The sequence below is a fragment of the Zophobas morio genome, unplaced genomic scaffold (assembly GCF_036711695.1).
Source record: "Zophobas morio isolate AGI-343-1 ecotype UQ-CSIRO unplaced genomic scaffold, CSIRO_AGI_Zmor_V1 ptg000167l, whole genome shotgun sequence".
In the NCBI taxonomy this organism is placed as follows: domain Eukaryota; kingdom Metazoa; phylum Arthropoda; class Insecta; order Coleoptera; family Tenebrionidae; genus Zophobas; species Zophobas morio.
This window is the reverse complement of record NW_026972271.1, coordinates 130,138-151,501: the sequence shown is the minus strand read 5'-3', so window position 1 is coordinate 151,501 and position 21,364 is coordinate 130,138. Positions and strand designations below refer to the sequence as shown.

General features: G+C 24.5%; 1 protein-coding gene and 3 long non-coding RNA genes across 4 annotated transcripts; 2 read left to right on the top strand and 2 right to left on the bottom strand.

Moving 5' to 3' along the window:
- Positions 1–48: 48 nt before the first annotated feature.
- Positions 49–1,236, bottom strand: LOC135145625 (uncharacterized). The gene is made up of 3 exons (XR_010283516.1): positions 1,150–1,236; positions 515–578; positions 49–123 (listed from the first exon to the last, which is right to left on the bottom strand). It is a non-coding gene; the product is annotated as an uncharacterized LOC135145625 (long non-coding RNA).
- A 1,710-nt stretch (positions 1,237–2,946) lies between these two features.
- Positions 2,947–3,329, bottom strand: LOC135145648 (uncharacterized). The gene is made up of 3 exons (XR_010283521.1): positions 3,251–3,329; positions 3,110–3,192; positions 2,947–2,999 (listed from the first exon to the last, which is right to left on the bottom strand). It is a non-coding gene; the product is annotated as an uncharacterized LOC135145648 (long non-coding RNA).
- A 6,184-nt stretch (positions 3,330–9,513) lies between these two features.
- Positions 9,514–14,360, top strand: LOC135145652 (uncharacterized). The gene is made up of 10 exons (XM_064077778.1): positions 9,514–9,590; positions 9,869–9,974; positions 10,906–10,982; positions 12,200–12,230; positions 13,090–13,136; positions 13,191–13,221; positions 13,269–13,324; positions 13,443–13,481; positions 13,534–13,940; positions 14,200–14,360. Exons 4-10 carry the CDS (start codon positions 12,220–12,222, stop codon positions 14,338–14,340), a joined length of 732 nt encoding a protein of 243 aa, XP_063933848.1. The 5' UTR covers positions 9,514–9,590; positions 9,869–9,974; positions 10,906–10,982; positions 12,200–12,219; the 3' UTR covers positions 14,341–14,360.
- A 1,405-nt stretch (positions 14,361–15,765) lies between these two features.
- On the top strand, positions 15,766–18,133 carry LOC135145659 (uncharacterized). Its single transcript, XR_010283524.1, has 5 exons — positions 15,766–15,938; positions 16,091–16,146; positions 16,202–16,258; positions 17,251–17,419; positions 18,090–18,133. It is a non-coding gene; the product is annotated as an uncharacterized LOC135145659 (long non-coding RNA).
- The last annotated feature ends 3,231 nt before the right edge of the window (positions 18,134–21,364 follow it).

Sequence of the window (21,364 nt, the reverse complement as noted above, 5' to 3'; positions counted from 1 at the left end):
TTGTATAGATTATAATATTATGAAGTTATTAACATCGACTCTTTCTAAAAGGGAATGCCCTTCGTTGTAGTAATAGACTTTTGTGGCTTTCAAAAAAGGTTTTTGAAAAAATTCCTCATAAACCTTTATAATAAAAAATAATAGTAATATAAAGTTACTGCTATTAAGAAAACAATATTAATATATATATATATATATAAAGTTTTACGTTTATTAAATAAAAAAAAAAAAAAAATTCTAATTATTTTTATAAATAGAAAACAATACTAATATATATATATAACAATAAAATTCATATATATATTAAATTATTACTATAAAATTCATATATATATTAAATTATTACTTTTACAATTATAACAATAAAACTAGATTATATTTATACATCGAGTATAACTTTTATTTAATAGAAAAATATAAAAGTTTTACTTTTATTAACTAAAAGACAATAGTAATATATTAAGATATAAAAAGTTTTTCTTATATTAAATATAAAAAATAAATACAAGAATACTTTCAGTAAAGCAAGCATAGAGATTAACTTTTTTACCAACCATTTTTCAATAGTCGCTCCGTTTCTGTTAGTAAAAAAAAATAGAGAAAAAAGTTTTTAATAAGAATATATATATAAATAATAAGCGCCTAAAATAAGGAATATTTAATAATATTATTATGAAAATAAATTCAATAAAAGATAATAGAATAGCAGTTAATAAAACTTCAAATATTAATATACAGTATATATAAAAAATTTGAAACAGTATTTATACAGTGAAAAATAGTTTAAAAAATTATAGACAATATACTGATAATATATACCACTTTATAGTTTATATATATAAAAAAGGACACTTATATAAAGTAAATATTATAAAAAAATACTAAAAAACCAAAAAAAGATATGATAATAACTCAGTATGATAAAAAACTTAAAAAAAGATTTCAAAATTATTAATAATTTTATAACAATTACAATAAAGTTTTAAAAGCTAAAACTTTTATAATGACGTATAACAAAGCTTTAAATAAATAATAATTAAGAAAAATGAACTAATAAATTTACTGTAAAAAAATTTTTACTTTTTTATTTCTTCTCTATAAAATTTCAAATTTTGAAAGAATTTATATATATTATTAATATAAAAAAACCTTTCGTCATTTATAAGGTGAAGAATACCAGAAATAAGCTTCTCTTTGTAATAAACAGAAGCAACGAAACAGTTATAAAAAGATTTTATTCCCAAATCCCTTTTATATGAATACACATATTATAAGTATTATAAGCGCGTGTTAAAAAGTGTAAAAATGTTGGGAAATTCGAAGGCGCGCAAAGTCACAAAAATTAAATGCAATCTGTCACGTGCTCAAGAAAAATATTTTTATTTTTAATTAGTTCAAAAAAAAATTTAAGAATGTTTGGGATACTACAAGTTTTATAAGAAACTGAAAAAATAATTATAAAATTATGAATTTGGAAAAAAAAAAAATTAAACTAATGTAAATAAAATTGCAGTGAAGAAAAAATATAGTAAACACTTGTGACAATCGATAAAAAACTAATATTTATAATAGTAATAAAAAATAGTAAAAAAATGTATAATAAAAAAATAAAGAAAAAATATAAAACAAATAGTAATAATAATAAATAAATAAATTAATAATTATATTAATAATAAAAGTATTAATCGCCTTTTAATAATTCTTGCCGGTTTTTTTTTAGTTAGATATAAAGTGCAAAAGCAAAACATTTAATATTATTTTTAAATATTAAAAATTCAAAAATAAAAGTAAAATAATAACAAATCATAATAGATTCTCTTATAAAAATAATTATTTGATTAGTTAATTAACTTTAAATTAGAACTACTTTTTTATATATTGAATAAATTTATAAGTGAATAACTATAAAGTTATAATTATTTAATACTCGTTTAGAAAAATTAATATATAGAATTTTAAGGTTTTAAAGAGGTTATAGCTTTAATCTTTTTATATAATTTAAAATTAAAGTAAACTAATAAGTATTTACAATTTATAACTTTTTATAACTGTTGTTTTATAGTTTTAGACTTTCAACTAAAATACTAAAAAACTTTACCTCGGTAATTAATTTTAAAAAAATTATTTGCTTATAAAAAAATTAAAAAAAATTAAATTAGTAAAATAATTGTCCACAATGAATTTCTTACCAGATCGAATCTAATTTGCGATTCTGTGTAACATAAGTACGATCTAAGTACATAAATATACTTCGTTTGGCTTGCTAAAGTAAAGAAAAATAATATTTAAAATAATAAAATTTTTATATAAAAATTAAAAAAAGAATTTAATAATTTTTTAATTGACTATAAATACAAATAGATATATAATAAATTCTTAATAAATAAAATTTAAATTCTTTACATTTAGATAGTTTATATACAAGTAATAAGTAATAATATAAAACTGAAATTCAAAGATTCTCAATTAAAAAATAAGTTAAGGTACGAAATAAAATTATATTCATTTTGTTTAAATGTAATAAAAATGTTATATATGAAGAAACCACATTAATAATAGTAAAATTCATTAACTTTAGTGAGTTTAAAGAAAAGAAATAAATATTGTTAAAAATCACGAAAGTTAATTACAAAAGTCTACTTATTTATAGTTCAGTTTAAAAAATATGTATACTGTAACCAAATTAAGTTATATTAAAACCATTTTTTTTCTAAAAAATATTCTGCTTTTTGTTGGAACAAATTTTTTTAGAGAAATTTTATAATTACAAAATTAAAAATACTAACCATTTCCTTGCAATGCTGATCCCAATAAAAACACATATGCCTTAAAAATTCATATTTTGATAACGAATGACTTTCTTTATAAAGCTTTTCAGCTTTATATTTTGTGTTGTTCACGATTAATTCCTTTAATTTTTCATATAAGAAAGCTGCTTCATTAAATGTGCATAAATTCTCAACTATTCTGTAAAGTTCCTCAAGATAAACGGGCAAGTTCTATTAAACAAGCCGTTTAGATAAAAAAGTGTAATATTTAAATTAGCTGTTGAAAGTAATTGAAAATTATCGTTGTACAAACTTTGTTGCTATACAAAATATTATTGCACCTTGGAATTGTCGATGGCCTGAATAGCTTTTTCTAAAGTACTCCATGACTGTTGTTGATAATCATCAGGTAACTTTGATGAAACTTAAAGAATCAAAAGTTAAACAATTATAATTCTAAGTATATATATAATCTAGATTACGAGGTGAAAAGTTTTTAATAGTTAATAGTTTAACTTCTGAAAAGTTATTTTGTTGGAAGTTTAAGGGGGTTTTAAGGTTACTCTGCATGTTCAGCTCATAAAACGTTTTAAGGCAGGCTTAACAAGTTTTTTAAGGTTCGGGCTTTAAATTTGTAACACGAAGAAGAATGATTCGCTAACCCACGACTCCTATGTTTGGTGTGAGGGTTATACGCTTGAGGACAACACTATAGTTCATACTGAGGTAACGCTCCGACCTTTTTATTTTCTTCTTTGCGTAAAATATTTGTTTCTTTTTTTTTACTCCACACTCTTTTTTTAATTATTGTTTACTAGTTCACAGGACTAATAGCAACTAAAAATCCTAAGAAATATGAATTAATTATAAATTTTTATTTAGAAAGATTCTTTCCTGACTTAGAATTTATTTTTATGTTGTATTTAGAGAGATCATTTATGTAAGGGATTATCTTCTACTAAGTATTTGTTTCTATAAAAATTCCAAGTTAAGAATCTCAATTAAGATGGTGACATTTTGCTTTAAAGGGAGTTTGAAGTGGCAACAGTTAAAGAGTACAGGAGTAAAATAGATTTCTTGGCCTTAGCGAAGCGTACTCTCCTTTGGTAGGTTTAAGGGAGATACCCCGTGCTTGAGCCCTTAACCATATACCCTCTTCACTCTAAACGGCCGGCTTGCGCTCTAATACTAGTGTTTGAGACACAACACGCTAGAGAAAAACTAAACAGATTAAGATTAACTAAATGCTCGCCAGAGTTTTGAGAAATAATTACCATTGGAAGGGATAGGAGGGTTTCTAAGAGTCCTATCGAGTTCTCACGGAAGCTAGAAAGGAGAAAGTTTTCATCAACGTTTGGCAGTGAACAATCATATGCGAAACACTGAAGGTCACAGTAGAGTGCTATAAATAGGGTCAGCGCCTCCCCTTGAGGGATCTACGGATAAACTACAGAATCGACAGGGCACCCTATCTACTTGAATTAAATAACCCCTCCAGTAGGGGAGCAAGGGGGTTTCTCTTCCTTCTCTTCACGGTGTGGCTAAGAGGATAAACTGTGAGACCCTACAGGAATAGTGCTATGGTTCTAGCTTGCACTTAAGTAAAATCTTAATCTGAAAATATTCTATATTAACTGGATAATAACTAATAACTGATTTTGACACTAATTACAAGTGTGTTCGCGCTATAGATAATTATTGCCACTTAACGTTCCGTCACTGTACGAAATTCTTTAACATTTGCAATGGGCTGGGCCAAATAAAAATCACAAACATACGAATGCGGTGCAGAGAGCGAAAAACCTCAATTTCTTGTTTTATTATTATCTTATTTTTTTTTATAAAGTTGACATACTGCAGTCAGGCCTTAATCAAAAAGCCTAAAGTAATTGTTTAATATGATTTACAAATTGGAAAAAAAAATCTTATACGTCCCGAGGGCGGTGAAAGGGTGTTGCAGTCTCCTAAATTGAGTGTAACAAAAGTTGTATATGTAATTTAGCGACCAAAGATGTAACTTGTCACCGTAGCTTAGTGTCCATTACCATTCAACCTCAAGGTCGCGCTTCGATTCCCGTGGGTGCCAATTCGCATTTTTCTTAGCAGGTGGTTATGTGTACAACTTCCCTACAAACAAAATTCTGATAGTGTAAACGTCTGTGTCATAGGTTATGTCTTAAAAAAATAAATAGTTGGAATGAGCAACTATTTTTACACTGTAATGGGACGAAATTACTCAGGAAGCATTACGATGTGGGTGCGTACTACCCCGTACAAACCAAGGGTAACCTATAATAATCCATCACATGGGTTTTGAATAGTCTGAAGTCGCTTTGATGTTTAGATGACTACCATATGTAATAGACTAAAAGCTACCATTAAAAAAACCAAAATTAAAAATTTCAAAGTTTAGAATATTTTTGAACATTGCTAATTTTTTTGAAATTACTATTAAAATTTTAGTATAAAAAAAAACCGATGCAAAGATAAACCCTATCCTTAATTTCTTTGTTTCATTCTGTTAATAGCCGGCCTAATATTGTAAATAAAAACTTTCTTGTGTATAGATAAAGGAAAGCGGTAGTTAACGTGACGTCACGAGAACTGCTTGTCGATCCAAGCTCGTGAGTAAGTAATTTCCGTGTGCTGGAGACTGTTTAACCGCAGAGTTACTGCAGATGATTTTGTTTTATGACTTTTTTATTGTACAAAATAGCTTTCTTTTCAGTGAGTTAATATTACTTTGCCCTTGATTAATATAACTCAAGTGCAGAACTACGCCCGTGTTTAAAGCTAGAGGAAGGAATTTGAAGCCGAAATAAACGATCGTATCTACCGAAAACACGGACAAAGTGGAGGTATTTGCAGGTTAGGGTATGTTTACTGGGATTTTGTTTATAAGGAAGATGTACACGTAACCACCAAACAAGATATATGTGAATTCGCATCGATGGGAACCCAACCCGCCACCTTGAGATTGCGCGACAAATGCTCTAACCATTGAGCTACGGTAACAACTAGTATTTTCGGTCGATAAATTACGTGTACAACTGTGTTAATGCTCAACACGAGCCAATTGGAGATGCAGTGAGCTGGTGGGGCTTCCGTAGCCTGTTCTTTTAAAAGTGAGATAGCCGTTCTCGCTCTGAGGTAAAAAGTCGTTTGATGCCGAAAAGGTTGAAGAAGGAAGAAGATAATTTAGTAACTTCAGATATAATAATTTAATAAAGAGTTCAGTGTGCCATACTTGTCGAACGCTTTATTCACATCAGTAAAAATGCACGTTTCTTTCTTATTATAAAATTTTTTCGTAACGTGTTCGGAATAAGCCAAAAACTGTTTTTTTAGTAGAGTGGTCCTTTAGAAACATAGATGAATTCATATATACGAACGCTCAAAAAAAAAACTTTAGCAAAAGCCTGACAAAAGACTTATAAGACGGTAGTCTTTATACTTTAAATTAACAATTCAATTAAAAATGCACACGAATACTGAGGTTCTCTATCTCTCGGAAATTGTACAATGCTCTAACAGTTTCGGGAAAGTGTTTGAGGTTGGTTACGCTGTAAGGCCTAGCGTTTTTTTAGCTCATAAAAGGTTTAAAATTGATCTCACTTTTCCTATATAGGAATATTTAGAAGTTACATTAGAAGTATGTTAATACGATAAGTGCCACAGGAGCTACTTCTTTTGTAATTAGGCAGCGGCTAAATAAATTTTTTACAAAAATATCCATTTAAACTTTGTAGTTGTAGTCATAAACGGCCTCTGTCTTAAAGGTTAATGAGTGAGGGTTTATTGCGATTTTATGGATTTGACGCGTCGGCAAAGGTAAATTTCTTTCATGTTTTCTAGCTCGGTGAAATTTCAATTCCAAAGTTTTTTTGCGCAACTTATGAAGGCTTAATAAATTCGTTTATCTTCGGGGCTCTCAAAGGTTACAATCTCCGTTTATGTCGTCTTCTTAAATTCAGGAGATATACAATCTCCTCCGACAAACGTGTTTTACGCGGTGAGTTTGTTACTATAACGAAAGCCCTTCTTATTATTTTAGCCCATATTTATTTGTAATGGTCCAGGGGGGCTAGATTTAGGAATGCCTATCTTGTAAAGCACGGGAAAGTGGTATGAACTGAATTCAAATATACTAGCGGGGTGAGGTGTAAGTCAATTTCTATCTTTTGTGGAGATAATGTCAAATATCTCGAAGGTTCCTTTTTAAAATACGTGCGTGGATTGTGAAGAATCGAAAACAAGGGGATCTTTTTCAGTATTATTATAGAATTCAAGGTTATTAATTTCGAACTATACTATTCCATAAGGGATTTTTACAGTTTAAAATTAATAGAGATAATTACAGCTTTATAATGGTTAAAAATAGTGCTTGGTTCTTTAAGTAAGACGATTACACCAGGGAACTTTATGCAGAGAACGATATCCCGTCCCCCTTTGCCACGAAGATAGATCTTATTAACCACAGCTTTAACAAACTTAAAAATATTCAGCTCTAAAAAATGAGCGTGCTATTTAATTTCTAATAAATATAGTACTTCTTTTCCTTGTTTGATCAAAAGATTATATATAAATACGTAATATACTGTACTTAGAAATTGTTTTACTGCCAACGACACTAAAGTTTAAAGCTGCCCTACTAATGGCCCGTTTGCTAGAAACTACTATTTTTGTGACCTCGTGCAGATCGTTGCTTTCATTCTCGTCAATGCTTTTTTCTCTACACTGTCCCTTGGTCACATTTGCACCTAACAAATATTTAAAGCTTACCGTATACAAAAAGGGGCTGATTCTGCCACCTACTTATAATATAGTGCTTTTTTGATTAGTTCTTTTAAGATTTGAGTTCCTTTTTACTTTATGTTTTCAGTATCTAAGTTCTATTTATATATTTTAAAAGCTCTTAATTTTGTGCTATTATCGGCTGTGCCCAGCTTTGACTTAAATGTGCTTTAATTATATTCTTGTTAAAACCTCATTAATACTTATTGTTATTTTCTATTTATATTTATTTTAGCTCTCGGAGGGTTTTATTGGAGGCGCTGCCTGCACATTGCGAAAATTAAGCGCGTAAGCGGTTCCCATCGTAAATTCCTAATGTAATGGTGATAAAAACTGATGACGGTGGTGCAGCAAGCAGTGGGGTTACGGGGGTACACGCACTATAACGCAAACTCATTGCAACTAACAATGCAACTAAGGGTTTGGAGTTAAAAGTTTTATCGAAATAAATAAATGAGTAGTTAAATAAATACATGAATCAATAAATATTTAAAATAAGTAAATAAGTAGTAAAATAAATAAAAAAATATCGAAAATCGTGGCCAAATCTTTTTTTTTTTTTTGGTGGCAGTTTTTAATAGTTTCCTTACTACGTAAAGTTAAAGGGCGATTAGTACACTCCTTCGTAATACAAATACTGGTAAGCACTTGTGTTTCAACCTTATATATAGAAAAAAATTTCTCATATACAATTTTGGCATAAAGCAGTTAATTTTTAGAATAATGCTTTTAATGCTTTTAATTACAAGTTTACAAGTTTGCTATCCATAAAGGAATATAAATTATGTAAAACTTTTAGTAGTTCAAAAAAGTAATGGAGGTTACTTAACTGATAGGAATTAAGCTTAATTAAAATAAAGTTTGTATCGATTATTTGGGTAAGAAAAAAGATTAACTTATCGATTTCCTTTCCTTTAAGAGAATTTAACTTTTAAGTCTTGTAGAAATTCTTACCTTTACAATAAACTTTTAGCCTTAGATAAAGTACTATAAAAAAATTAGGGGCATACAGAGATAAACTTGAGTATTCTGCGAAGGCAATTATACTCGCCGGTTTTAAAAATTATGGAACTTGTTCTACTAACTACCGTTGTTAAGTTAATTTTCAGTATTCACTGTCTAATTAAATTAATGACTTGTATAACATTTTTAATAAGAAATTTTGATTTCTAAATTAGTTTTATACCTTTCATTGAAATGTAAAGTACGTCTGATAACACTAGTTTTGTATTAGATGAAATTATTCTTCCTCACATACGATTGATAGACTTTCCTAAATATTATTTTATAAAAAATAAAATATATTAAAGAACGTTCTAAAGAAATTTAAGTTCATAGAAATGAAACTTGCTTGTTTTTTTCTTTTCGTATGATAAGAAGGTTGGCTCTAAGTGTTTAGCAGCGCAAGGCAAAAGGAGCTTGCGGGTTGGGCTTTATTATCTGTCTTTAGTTAATTGTTCGTATCCAGTACAGACTTGTAAATTTATATATATATAAATATTATTATATATATTATAAAGTATAAGCGCTTGAACTTTTTTTAAGTATCAAGAAGTAAAATTTTAAATCATGAATATAAATACTTCTTACCTCTGGAGCTTAGCGAAAGATAAATTGGATCCTGTAACCCAAGTTTTTTTGAATTCTTCAAACATTGAACGTAAAGTTAGAAGCTCTACTAATCTTGAGAGTTGGGGTCCTTCAAGTACTCAAATGGGAGAAATAGCAAAAGCCACTTATAATTAGTAAATATTTTAATTTATTTTTTTTAACTCCGAATTAAAAAAAAATAGTTTTTAACTATAATTTATTGTAGCTCTGATTTTTTTAAAGTAATGGAAACTTTATATCAACGTTTTCAAGAAACTCATTGGCGACATGTCTATAAATCTCTTCTTGTTTTGGAATATTGTTTAAAAAATGGTTCAGAACGAGTTGTTGATGATGTTAGAGTAAATATCTATAAACTTCGAAGTCTTTTATCTTTTCAATATATTGATGAAAAGAAAAAGGATCAGGGAATAAGTGGTATTGCTCGGCTTAGAAAAAAATTTATTTAAGAGAAGTGATATTAAGTTTTTTTTTTGAAATCCAGGAGTGTTTATAAAATTTTGGTTATTTTTTTTTAACAGGGGTTATAATTTTACTTCATTAGCAATAATTAACTTAATTCTTTGATTTGATATCGTTCTTTATATTTTTTTATGTAGATAAATTTTTTATTTGTACTTCTTTGCTTATATGCTATACCATTAAAAAACTTTTTAGTATTTTTTTTTAATTTCTTTTTTCTTCTACTATTTTAGTACGTGAAAAAACTCGGAAATTAATTGATTTAGTTTATGATCAAGAGAAATTAAGAAAAGAACGAGAGATTGCTCGGAGGAATCAAGGGAAGTACATTGGTGCTAGGTAACTTTTTATATTGTTCTTTCATAATTTAAATTTTCGGTATAAAATTGTTATATAATTTATTATGTAATTTGACGGACTTGTTTTTTTGTAATTAAGGCAATATGAACTTAATTTTTATGACATTTTAAAATATTTTTAAAATACTTTATTTATATTTTTTATAGTTTTTTTTATTTGATTTAAATATGATAAATTAGAATTTTGTAATGTTAAGTTAATTTTTTTTTTGTAATTAATTCAAATAAATGTATATATATTTTTTTATAAATAAAAATGATAATATATTATAAAACTTTCAAAGCTTTATAAATTATATTAAAACATAATAAATTTACTTTTCTGCTTTTTATAAATAAAATTTTTATTTAACTATAATATAATTTTTTGCTTTAATAAAAAAAATTCCTTTTTAGTACTTTTAAAAACTTAAATATTTTTTATTAAAAGAAAATATAATTTTTATTATTGCTACTTAATATAAAAATTTTTATTTTATTTATTATAAAATTTAGTATTTTTAATTTTTTATAGTAATCATAATGATACATTTTTATTAATTAATACTATAAAAACTATATTATTATTTTAAAATATTTTTATTATAAATTTTATAAACGTATATATATTAGTAAGTTTTTATTTTTTTTAATTATTATAATTCTTTCTATAATATGGAATTTTCTTGCTTTTAACAAAAATATTTGTTTATGGTATTTTTAAAAATTTTAAAGTAAATTTTAAAAAAATATATAATTTAATCTGTTTATTTAATAAATAATTATTTTTTATATAATTAAAAAAATTTAGAAGTAAATTATTATTTTATTTATAAAGTAAATACGATTTTAACTTAAATAATTTTAAATTTATTCTAACAATAAAAATAAAAAATATTATTATTTTTTATTCATTCTTATAAACTTTTTAGCGCTACTGATGCCAGATACGCTGGAATTGGAACTCCGTTTCAGCAAGATTATTTTAATGCACCGGGCAGAGATCAAAGTTGTTTTCTTTACTTTTTATTTTTTTTTTTTAACAGGTTTGTTTTACTAACATTGAAATATTAAATATATTTAGAAAAAACTATAAAAAACTAAATATTAAAAATAGCTACAAAAAATATATTATATAAATATAATAATAATAAAAAGATATAAATGTATTAATAAGTATAAACTATAAAATAATAGAAACAAAAAAAATATAATTATAATTAAATAAAAAAAAATATGAATATTATTGAAAGGTATGAAATAGTGAATATTTGAAATAAATATAATAATAAAAAATACAAAATAGTATAAAATTTTAATATTTTTGTTTATTTATTTAATTGTTTTATAATTTTTAATTCATTTTATTTTTTACTATTCATAATTTTTAAATGTTTCTTATATTTTTTAAAAATGTTAAAGTTTTTGTTTTACAAAAAATAATGTACAGTATAATATCATTATTGAAATAAAAATATATAAATTATAATAATTATAATTAAATAGTAATAATATAAATAATATATAGTAATATAAAATTTTAAGAATTATTATTTATTTATTTATTAATTATAATAAATTATCTTTAGTATTTATTATTATTTTAAGCGTTTTTTAGAGTTTTTGCTTTACAATAAAAAAAATCTTTTCTAAAAAATTTTTTATATTTATGTAAAATTTTACATTTTACTACAAAATTTATATTTAAGCAATTTTTTATTATATTTTTCTCATTTACTAGTTTTAATATTTTTAATGCGTTAAGCATTTTATTTTCTTTTTTATTTACTTTTTTTTAAGTTTTTTCATTATTTTATTAAAAAAAAGTTTTAGTTTTTTTTTATTTTATATTTTATTGTAAAATTTACTTTTTGAATAATTTTTTTTTGTTAAATATTTTTTTTAAAAACACCTTTTTTTAATTTTTTAATTTATTATTATCAATTTTTTTTTTAAAAAAATCTTTTATAAACAATATATAATTTTTATTTTTTTTATATTTTCTGCTTATTATTTTTTTCAATACTTTTATTCTTTTAAATTTTTATTATTATTAATATAATTATTATAATTATAGTTATTTTTAAAGAAATATTTATTTTTTTGAAATATTATTTTATGTTATTTATTATTTATAATATTTTAAATTTTGTAATAATTTTAAAAGTAAATAAAAAAAATTACGACCATAAAAATTAAACTTATTGATACTTTTAATAAATCTAGCAGTTAGTCGGCCCGAAAAAATGTCAAACAGGTACTTTTTAAATTTTTTTTAGCGTTACTGCATCATAGTGGTTATTACTGTTAATTATTATTAAAATTATTATTTGTTACTTATTGATATTGTTATTATTAATATTGTTTATTATAACTATTTTATTCTTCTTATTATTAATTAATCTTGTTATTATTACTATTATTATTCTTATTTTTTAATTAATTACTATTATTTATTGTTTAAATTATTATAAGCATCCATTATTATTTATTATTACTGTTATTATAATTAATTATGTCATTAATATTATTTATTACTATTTAATTAATTCTTTGATTACTATCAATATTGTTATTGATATTATGTATTTATTATAATTATTAATTCAAATTATGATTAATACTATTATAATTAATGTTATGCGTTTATTATTATTTTAAAAAAATATTATTGTTATTTATATTGTCGTGATCAATATTATTTAATATTTATTATTATTATTGTTATTGATATTAATAATATTTTTTTAAATTTTATATTATTATTATAGTCATTTATTATTATCAATACTGTAATTATAAATATGGTTTATTGTTTTTTAATTATGAAATCGTTATTAATTATTATCAATATTGTTATTACTGATGTTTTTTATTTATCATTATAAACATTAACAATAAAAATCAATATTGTTATTAATTTTTTTATTTATTAAATAATTACATTGAATAATTCTCATTAATATTCTTATTATTATTATTATTTCTTATTTATTATTATATAAATCATTAATCGTTTATTACTCCTTGTTATAATTAATATTATTAATTTTTATTTTCTCTAATTAAATTGTATTATTATTAATATTTTACTTTCTTTCTAACTTTTATTAAAGAGAATTATCGTACTTTTCACAGGAAGAAGGAAAAACAACTGCATTTAGTAATTCATTATTATTTAACTTTTCAGTTTATAATAATATTTTATATTTTGAAGGTGCTCAATCCGAAAGTCCGCCGCGAAGGACGTATAAATTATATAATTATAATGATAAAAATAATAATACTTTTTTAGGAATAAAGCTTTAACAATAACTTCTCGTGCGCGTGAAGTTCAAACTTTTTCACGCGGTAAAATTATAATCATTACTATTATTAATGTTATATATTTTTTTTACTTGTTACTAAGTTTTAAAAAATTATTAACACTAGAATTATTATAGCTTTTTACATTTTTTAATTATTATAGAGAAGGAGCGGGAGGCCTCGACATCATCCGCGGAAGAAGGCACATGGATAATTACGTAGCCAATAAGATAATCATAATAATAATTTTGTAGATGAATGGGGTGAGTTTAAATGTGCTGTTGTCTCTTCGGCCCAACCAATTAGGAATTCTAATGCTATCGACTTACTTTCTACTGATTTTCCTGTGATCAATGGCAACGAACGACTTTTTAAACACGACATTCCAACTTTGGATATAGTGGGAGGGCTCGTCCAACAGCCTTTTGAAAACGGGGACGATTTAGATTTTATTGGGCCCGATTTATCTAGCCGACCGTCTAGTCAATTAAATGTGGATCTTTTTGCAACACATAAACAACCACCCACCAATAGAAGCGCAGACCTTCGCATTAGCCCTGCCGAATTACCTTTAAGCAATGCCAATATAACCAGTAGGGTTCCGATTACTCACGATGCTCGCTCTTCCCTAATCTCGTCTCAAAATGCTTTTGATAAACAAGTAAAATTATATAAGAAGAAAAGTATATTTTAATTATAATTGTAATACTTTTATTTATAATTATTAAAACTTTTTTGTTTTCATTTTTTTGCCTTCATTTAAATTATTTTTTTTAAATCTTTTCAATTTTATACTGATAATAATATCAATTATAAATATATTTTTGATTAAAAAGTTTAGTATGCTTTCTTCGATACATTATAAATATCATTTTGTTATAAATTAATTTTTAGGTTACTTTTTTTTTACTTTTATTTAGTACTCAAATAGGAATTCGGCCTTTTCTGATTTAGTTGAGCTTAATTCCCACCAGTCTCAGAAAGCTGAAAAGAGCGCCCTATCGTTAAACGTCCTACTGAATACCAAAAAACAACAACCTATTGATAATAATTTATCTTAAATTAAATAATTCTGGTCTTATTTTTTTTTATTTTCTGTGGGTTTATAAGGGAAAAAAATTATTTTTTTTAGAAAGATTTCTCTGCCCTTTTAAAAAAATGTATTAAAAGAAATATTTAAGCTTAATTATAACTTCAAAAACAATAAAAAAAATTTCATAAATATTAATTTCAAAGTTAATGATCCTGCTGACTTTTTATTAATTTATTAAATTTGTGACTGTTAAAGAAATTTTAATGATTTCTTTAAACATCTTGAATTTTTTTTAGATAAGTTTTATTCATAATATAACGAGCATTAAACTTTTTTTTGGGTTAAGGCAAAATTATTTTATAGAGTTAACTTAAAATAAAAGTACTATATGCTTAACTTTTATAAACTTAATTTAAATAGCACTACTTTGAAGTTTTAAAAATTTATTATTAGAAAACTCGCTTAAATATAATTTAAAAGTCATCCAACTTTTTATAAGTATAAAAGATCACAAACTCTTATAGTATTCTGATATTTTTAAAAAAACTTCTTACTCCTCTTAATATTTAATGTCTTTATATGTTATATTATAAAAAAATTTTTTATGAAAAAGATTCATCCTTTTCCTTAATATCTTTCAAAATTTTTAAAAAAATTACTAGCCACGTATAAGATTTATATAACACAGTTTTTGCTTAGATAAAATTTAACTTTAATAATTTTAAGACGAATATAATAAGCAAAGAAAGAAGAGTCATATCAAAATTAGTTTAATACTATAAAACTCGTATTATATAACTATCGATAGCTTACTATATGCCGTAGTTAAAAGTTCAACTCACTTTATTAAATAATTTTTTTTATTTTTGCCGTGTGGATAGCCGTCTTATTCTTTAAAAACACCATAAAACTAGTCCCACAATAAAGTCCTTTCTTTCATATCGGTAATATCCTATAGTTCTCGCATAAGTATCATATCTAACTCCTTTATATTTAGCTTAAATGGTATTTTGGTTTACCCGGGAACTAACTTCCTACGTATTACATCTATCTTCTTAAAAATATAAAGTAGTCCTTCTGCAGAAACTACACTCTTGCAATTTATTTCTAGTTAAAATCTAAAGTATAAATCAATTAGTAACTCAGTTTACCTCTAAGAAACACATTAATTTCGATATATTTATAAAACGAAAGGCAGTGGAGCACACCGCCCCTCTTACAGCACAATTTTCCCCGAAACGTTATCGGACGCGCTTCATAAGACAGTTATTTGTTTTATTAGAGCCAATCAGATTAATTAAAAATGTGAATTTTCTTTTCAAGGAGAGCCCTACAGACGACTTTGGCTCCCGTTTTCTATGACTTTACGCAGAGTGGTAGCCGATTCAGATCTTCTACAAGTAATGTAATTCTTTAAATTTCATTTTTTTTTAATTTTTAGAAGAATTAAAGAAGTCAGTTCAAAGCTCCGACCTCCAAGAAAAAAAGTGCTTTGTATAATTAATAGGAATTTAATGGCGTCTCTCAAAATTCTAGATTCCCTTCTAGAGCAGCGGAAAAGAGTTTTGAACAACATAAAAGCTCTAGAAATTGAATATTTCGGCTATTATGCTCGTCTACAGTTGGGTATCATCTTAACTATAATACTTGGCTTTTTTATTAAATTACATTTATAAAAACCACAACTAAAGTTAAGGATTTTAAAATTTATAAATTATTAACTATTTAACCTTTTTATTTGCTATCTTTTTATAATATTAACTTAAAAAACCCTAAAGAGAGAATGGAATCTAATTTCTTTTTGACGGCACAACTTTCTCCCCAATGGTTTCTGGTAATCCCTTTCTGAAATGTAGTACAATAATTTATAAACTTACAAATTTTATAAGGAAACTTTAAAGATGTACAATGTATGTGAAGCATTTTTAAATGAAAACTTGGATAAGGTTTGTAAAATATTGTTTTTAGCTTCTAATTTTTTTTATAAATATATTATTTGTAAACTTTTATAATTATCCTTCAAGTTAAAAGATTGTTTATGAAAGGTTATTTGGGTCAATTCTATATTAATAATAATTTTCTTTAATAATAAAAATGATCCGATAGTACAAGAATATGTTATGCTACTAGTAGAGGGAAAAGTTGGTTAATAATTTAGTAATAAAGTTTTTTTTTAATTTTTATAGGACATGCGGAATAACTTATAAAATTCAAAAGTTTTTAAAAAATAATTACAAAATTAATACATTATAAAATAATCAAATAAAACAAGTTTAATTCGAATCGAAGTTATATACTTCTGTGAAGCTAAAAAAAATAATCAACACTAATACCTTTACTTAGCAGCATTAAAGCTATAAATACGCAATTAACATACATTATTTTACATGCAATCCAACACTAACGGGCCAACCAAAATAAGCTTTTTTTTTAGTGAAAAATGCTTAAGTTTTAAGTGTATTTATAACATATATATAAAATCATAATATTTCTACTAAAGTAAATCTTATAGTGGTATACATATCCAGCACAAAGCAAGGCGGTGGCGCTACTTTTTTTAAACATTATTATAAATAAATACTTAATATCCTTTAATAATATCTCTAGAATAACTATTCTTCTTACAAAGTTTTGATCTCATTAGCCAGGTTAACACTTTGACTGAAGTTTATTCTTAGGCGCTTTTGAATTTATAAAAAAATTAAAACTTATAAATATAACGAGTTTCTAATTTTTGGATTCATTAGTTGCTACAAACGAACAGAATTGCAAAAATAAACATTATTAGCCAATAGAGAGGCCGCAGGACAAGTTTTTAATATTATTTTACTTTTTAGAAAACATTTTGAATTTGAAAAAATATTTAAAACTAAATTGCAAAACGTGTATTACTATTGTTTATATCAACTTTCAATATTTTTTTTACAATGCTCAACAGTTTTATGGTCACGAGGCCTTATATTCAGAATATAAAGAAAACTTGGCGAGTCTTCATTGCTATTTACTGGAATTATTAGAGACTCGCTCACATAAAAACAATGAAAAGAAAGAAAAAAAAGAAAAAAGGAAAGTTTTTAGGGGGAATACCGAAGGAAGTTTACTTGAAGGTGTAATATATTTTTTTCCTAATAAAATAAACTGAATAATCAAAGTTTTACTATTCCTTAAAAATTATATATTTTTTATAGAAGTTTTTATTTTAGTAATAATATTGCGTATAACTATATTTTTAATCTAAAAAAGATAAAAACTTACTTATTTTCTTTACTATAATAACGATTTTTTTTATAAATATAGCGGTTTTGAATATAATAAGATAATAATTATGCCAAACGAAGTATTTTTTAAAATTTTAGGCATAATGATAAAATATTACTTTATAACATATAGTAAAATATTTAAGTGATTTTTTTAATTTACTTTGGTATTATTTATTTTATGTAGTAAAAAAGTTAATTTTTTTTCGAGTTATTCATGAAAATATGTATAAATAGTATCTTTATCATATAAATTTCACTTAGCTTTTATAATAAAATAATAAAAGTATCATGAAATGTAAACTTATCTTCATCTTTTTTGTTATAATCATTATTATTTTTCTATTTCTTTTCTTTTTCTATTAAGTTTTATTAACTAAAAAAAATAGAAGACATTCTTTTTGAAAATTATTATAAATAATAAAAAAAGCTTGTTAAAGTAAAAAGAGATTTTATTTTTTATGTATAATATATAATAAATATTTACAATAAAAAACTAAAATAAATGCTTTTATAAAAGCTTATAATGTTTTAGAAATTGGCGAAGACGAAAAGAGAGAGAAGAATATCAATTCAAAAATTTTTAAAAATGAGAAAAGTGAGAAAGAAAATTTAATTGTCGAGAACATTCCAGAAAAAAATAGTAATATTCCTGTTTTTAAAATGGAAAAGTGTAACCCAAATAATAAAACAGTTGGCAATTGCAATAGTACTAATGATGATAATATATTAAATAGTATAAAGAAAATACAAGAAGTAATAGAAGTAGTAAATGAAGATGAGACGTTCGATAACAAAGAATGCGAAGAAGGTACAATATTTAATAAAAGTAGAAGTAATTATAAGGAGGAAGTGCCAATGAAAAACTGTGAACGAAACAAGAATGAAATGAATGTTTTAAAAAGTGAAAAGGAAACGAACAATATTGACGAAAAGAAAGTAAATAGTAAGAATACTTTTGAATATAAAAATATTCTTAATAATAAATATGATAAATATGATAATGATAATGATAATAATAATAAAGAAGTTTTACACAGTACTTATCTTGAATATTTTGATAATAAAAATAAAGAATGTCGTATCGAAAATAAAAATAATAACGTTAATAATTTTTCCAGTGAACACGATATTCCTGAAGACAAACTTGATAATAATAAAAGTAATAATATTGAAAACAAAAAGAAAAGAACCAATTGTGTGGCCAATAAACTACATAAAAAGTTTGGTGGTTCCAAACGGTTTGCTGGAGACAAGTGTGCTATTTATAGCGAAACTAAAAACTTTAAGAAACAGGAAAAGCGGGAAGCGATTAATTTCGACGACTTAAGCAACGACAACGAGTTGGGTGAAAGCTCGGAGGCCTCCGAATTTATGAAAAAAGAAGAACCGCCAAAAGCAGGCACCAATAATAATTCTTTGGGTCCAAGCCCAAGCAATGATACCTTTTTAAGTAAAGAAAAACCGCCAGTTATCCAAGTTAGTCCCCCAAAATCCCAGTCGAACGAAATTTTGCGAGAACTTAGTCTCAACACCCATCAATTGGAGGAAGAAGCTGTGCTTAACAAAAGTGTCAACATTCATAAAAATTTACGCCCTTCTGACTTGAGCCCTGATATCTGCGAATCGCTTGAGTTAAAATTATCTTCCAAAGATTTAGTGAGTCGCCTTATGAAAAAAAGAAACGCTGATTGGGGGAGTATTAAGGCGTTGGACTCTTCCAAAGTCAATGCAAATATTTTTGGTGACACTTTGAGCCCAATAGGAAATGAAAAGAGAAAAAGAAAACTTTGCAGAGTTCGTAAGGCTTAATAAAACTTATAAATTGGTAACTCGCTCAAAATTTATTACTTTTATTATTTTAAATATAATAATTGTTTATTATAAAAATGTCTTAGAAAAATAAGTAATGACCGTATCATTAAAAATATTGTTAGAAGAATGTTCTGGAAATTTTTGTTCAACCAGAAGTTTCTGAACTTTAGCTATATATAAGAAATATATCACTTAAGGGGAAATTTAAATAAAAGGCTTTAGCAAAAAGAATTTCCAATAGAAAAAACTGTATTTTATAATTATAAAGTTAAAGAAAGATTTTCAGGACAAGATCTTATAATTCGATAATTATAAAACATGTATTTATACTTAAATATAAGTTCCAAGAAGGTAAAGTTTATTAAATAGTTATAATAAATATGCTTACCAATAGATGGGTATTCATTTTCAAGATAAGTACTTCCAAATCTAAAAATTTGGAAAAATATTTTTAAAAGATAATATTATACATAAATAAGTATTTATTAGATAATTGTTAAAATTTCTCTACATAAAAGAAAAAAATCATCCATTAACTTTAAAGTTTAAAATATAATTAAATAAATATAAAAAAAATAAACAAGGAATATTAAATATGCCACCGAAAGAAATATATAAAATATATAAATTTTGATCCACTTTTGTTTATAATTTTTCAAGGAATTTCCAAGAATAATTATATTTTTAATTCCGTTAGGCCAGTTTGCTTTAATAAGATTTTCATAGAGTCGAATATTATTGTGAGGCATAAAAAAAAAAGTCGGAATAAAAACTTTGCAAAAGCCTTCCTATATTGATAATAAACATACAATTAAAAGATAAAATTTATAAATATGTAAGTACTTCGTTTTCATCCAGAAAAAAAACATCAAAACTTTTTACAATGGCCAACTCAGTTTCATTAAGAAGTGGTTCATAAAGAAATGTAGCGGAACACTAATTTTTATTTAATATAATAATAAATAATAAACAGTAATACTTAATCATTTCTTTCTTATTAGCTATGAAAATAATAAGAACTTTTAAATAAAAGATAACTTGCATAATTTTGTTATAATAATTACTATTCTTATCTTATACTTTTTTTTTCTTATAAAACATTAGTTGTTAACGTTATTAAACATAAGTGTAAGGGGACGTTTCTTTTATCACATCTTGCCTTTGTACCTATATTTTTTTATGGTATAAAGTATAGTAATAATAATAAAGTCGTTAAGTATTAAGCTATAAAAGTTTCTTAAAACTTTAATAAAAGTAAAGAAGATATTAAAACTAAGGTAATTATAAACAATAAAAATAACTATTTATGCACGCCCAGTGCCTCTTCTTTCTTAAGTAATGTAATGAAAGCAAAAATTTACGTAAATTTAAAATAAAAAAGATTTGTAAAAGGAGGAAGAAGTTTTATTATAAAATTTATAAATATGTTGCATAAGGCAAAAGTTTTATTTGTAAAGTTTGATGGCAACAATTTACTACAAAACTTGCATTTTAAGTAATCTGTTTACCCTCTAAAACTTTTACAAAAGAACAATTTTCAAGTTTGATAGCAACAATATTACCAAACTTATAATACAAGAATTCTATTTTGTTTTCCTTAAAAACTTTTACGTGAAAAGAAAGTTAAACTATTCCTTCAATAAGTTAGGCTAAGCCGGATAGTTTAATTTTTTTTTATTAAAATTTTGTTTACAACAGATGATAAAAACTTAGGCTAGGTTATATGCTCAGTAAGGCAAGTAAAGTTTTTAATTGAAAAACCATTCTTTAATACTGACTTTTATCGCTGAAATTTTAAAACAACCTTCAAATTTTTGGAGGCAACTTTTATTTATGTATATCAAATTGATAAGTTTAAAGAAATAACCTTTTCACTAAAAATTTACTATTATATACTCATCGTGCCTAATTTTTATTCAATAGTTACTAAATATTACGTCATAAAAGTTGACTTTGGCGAACCTAATATTAGTTATTTGT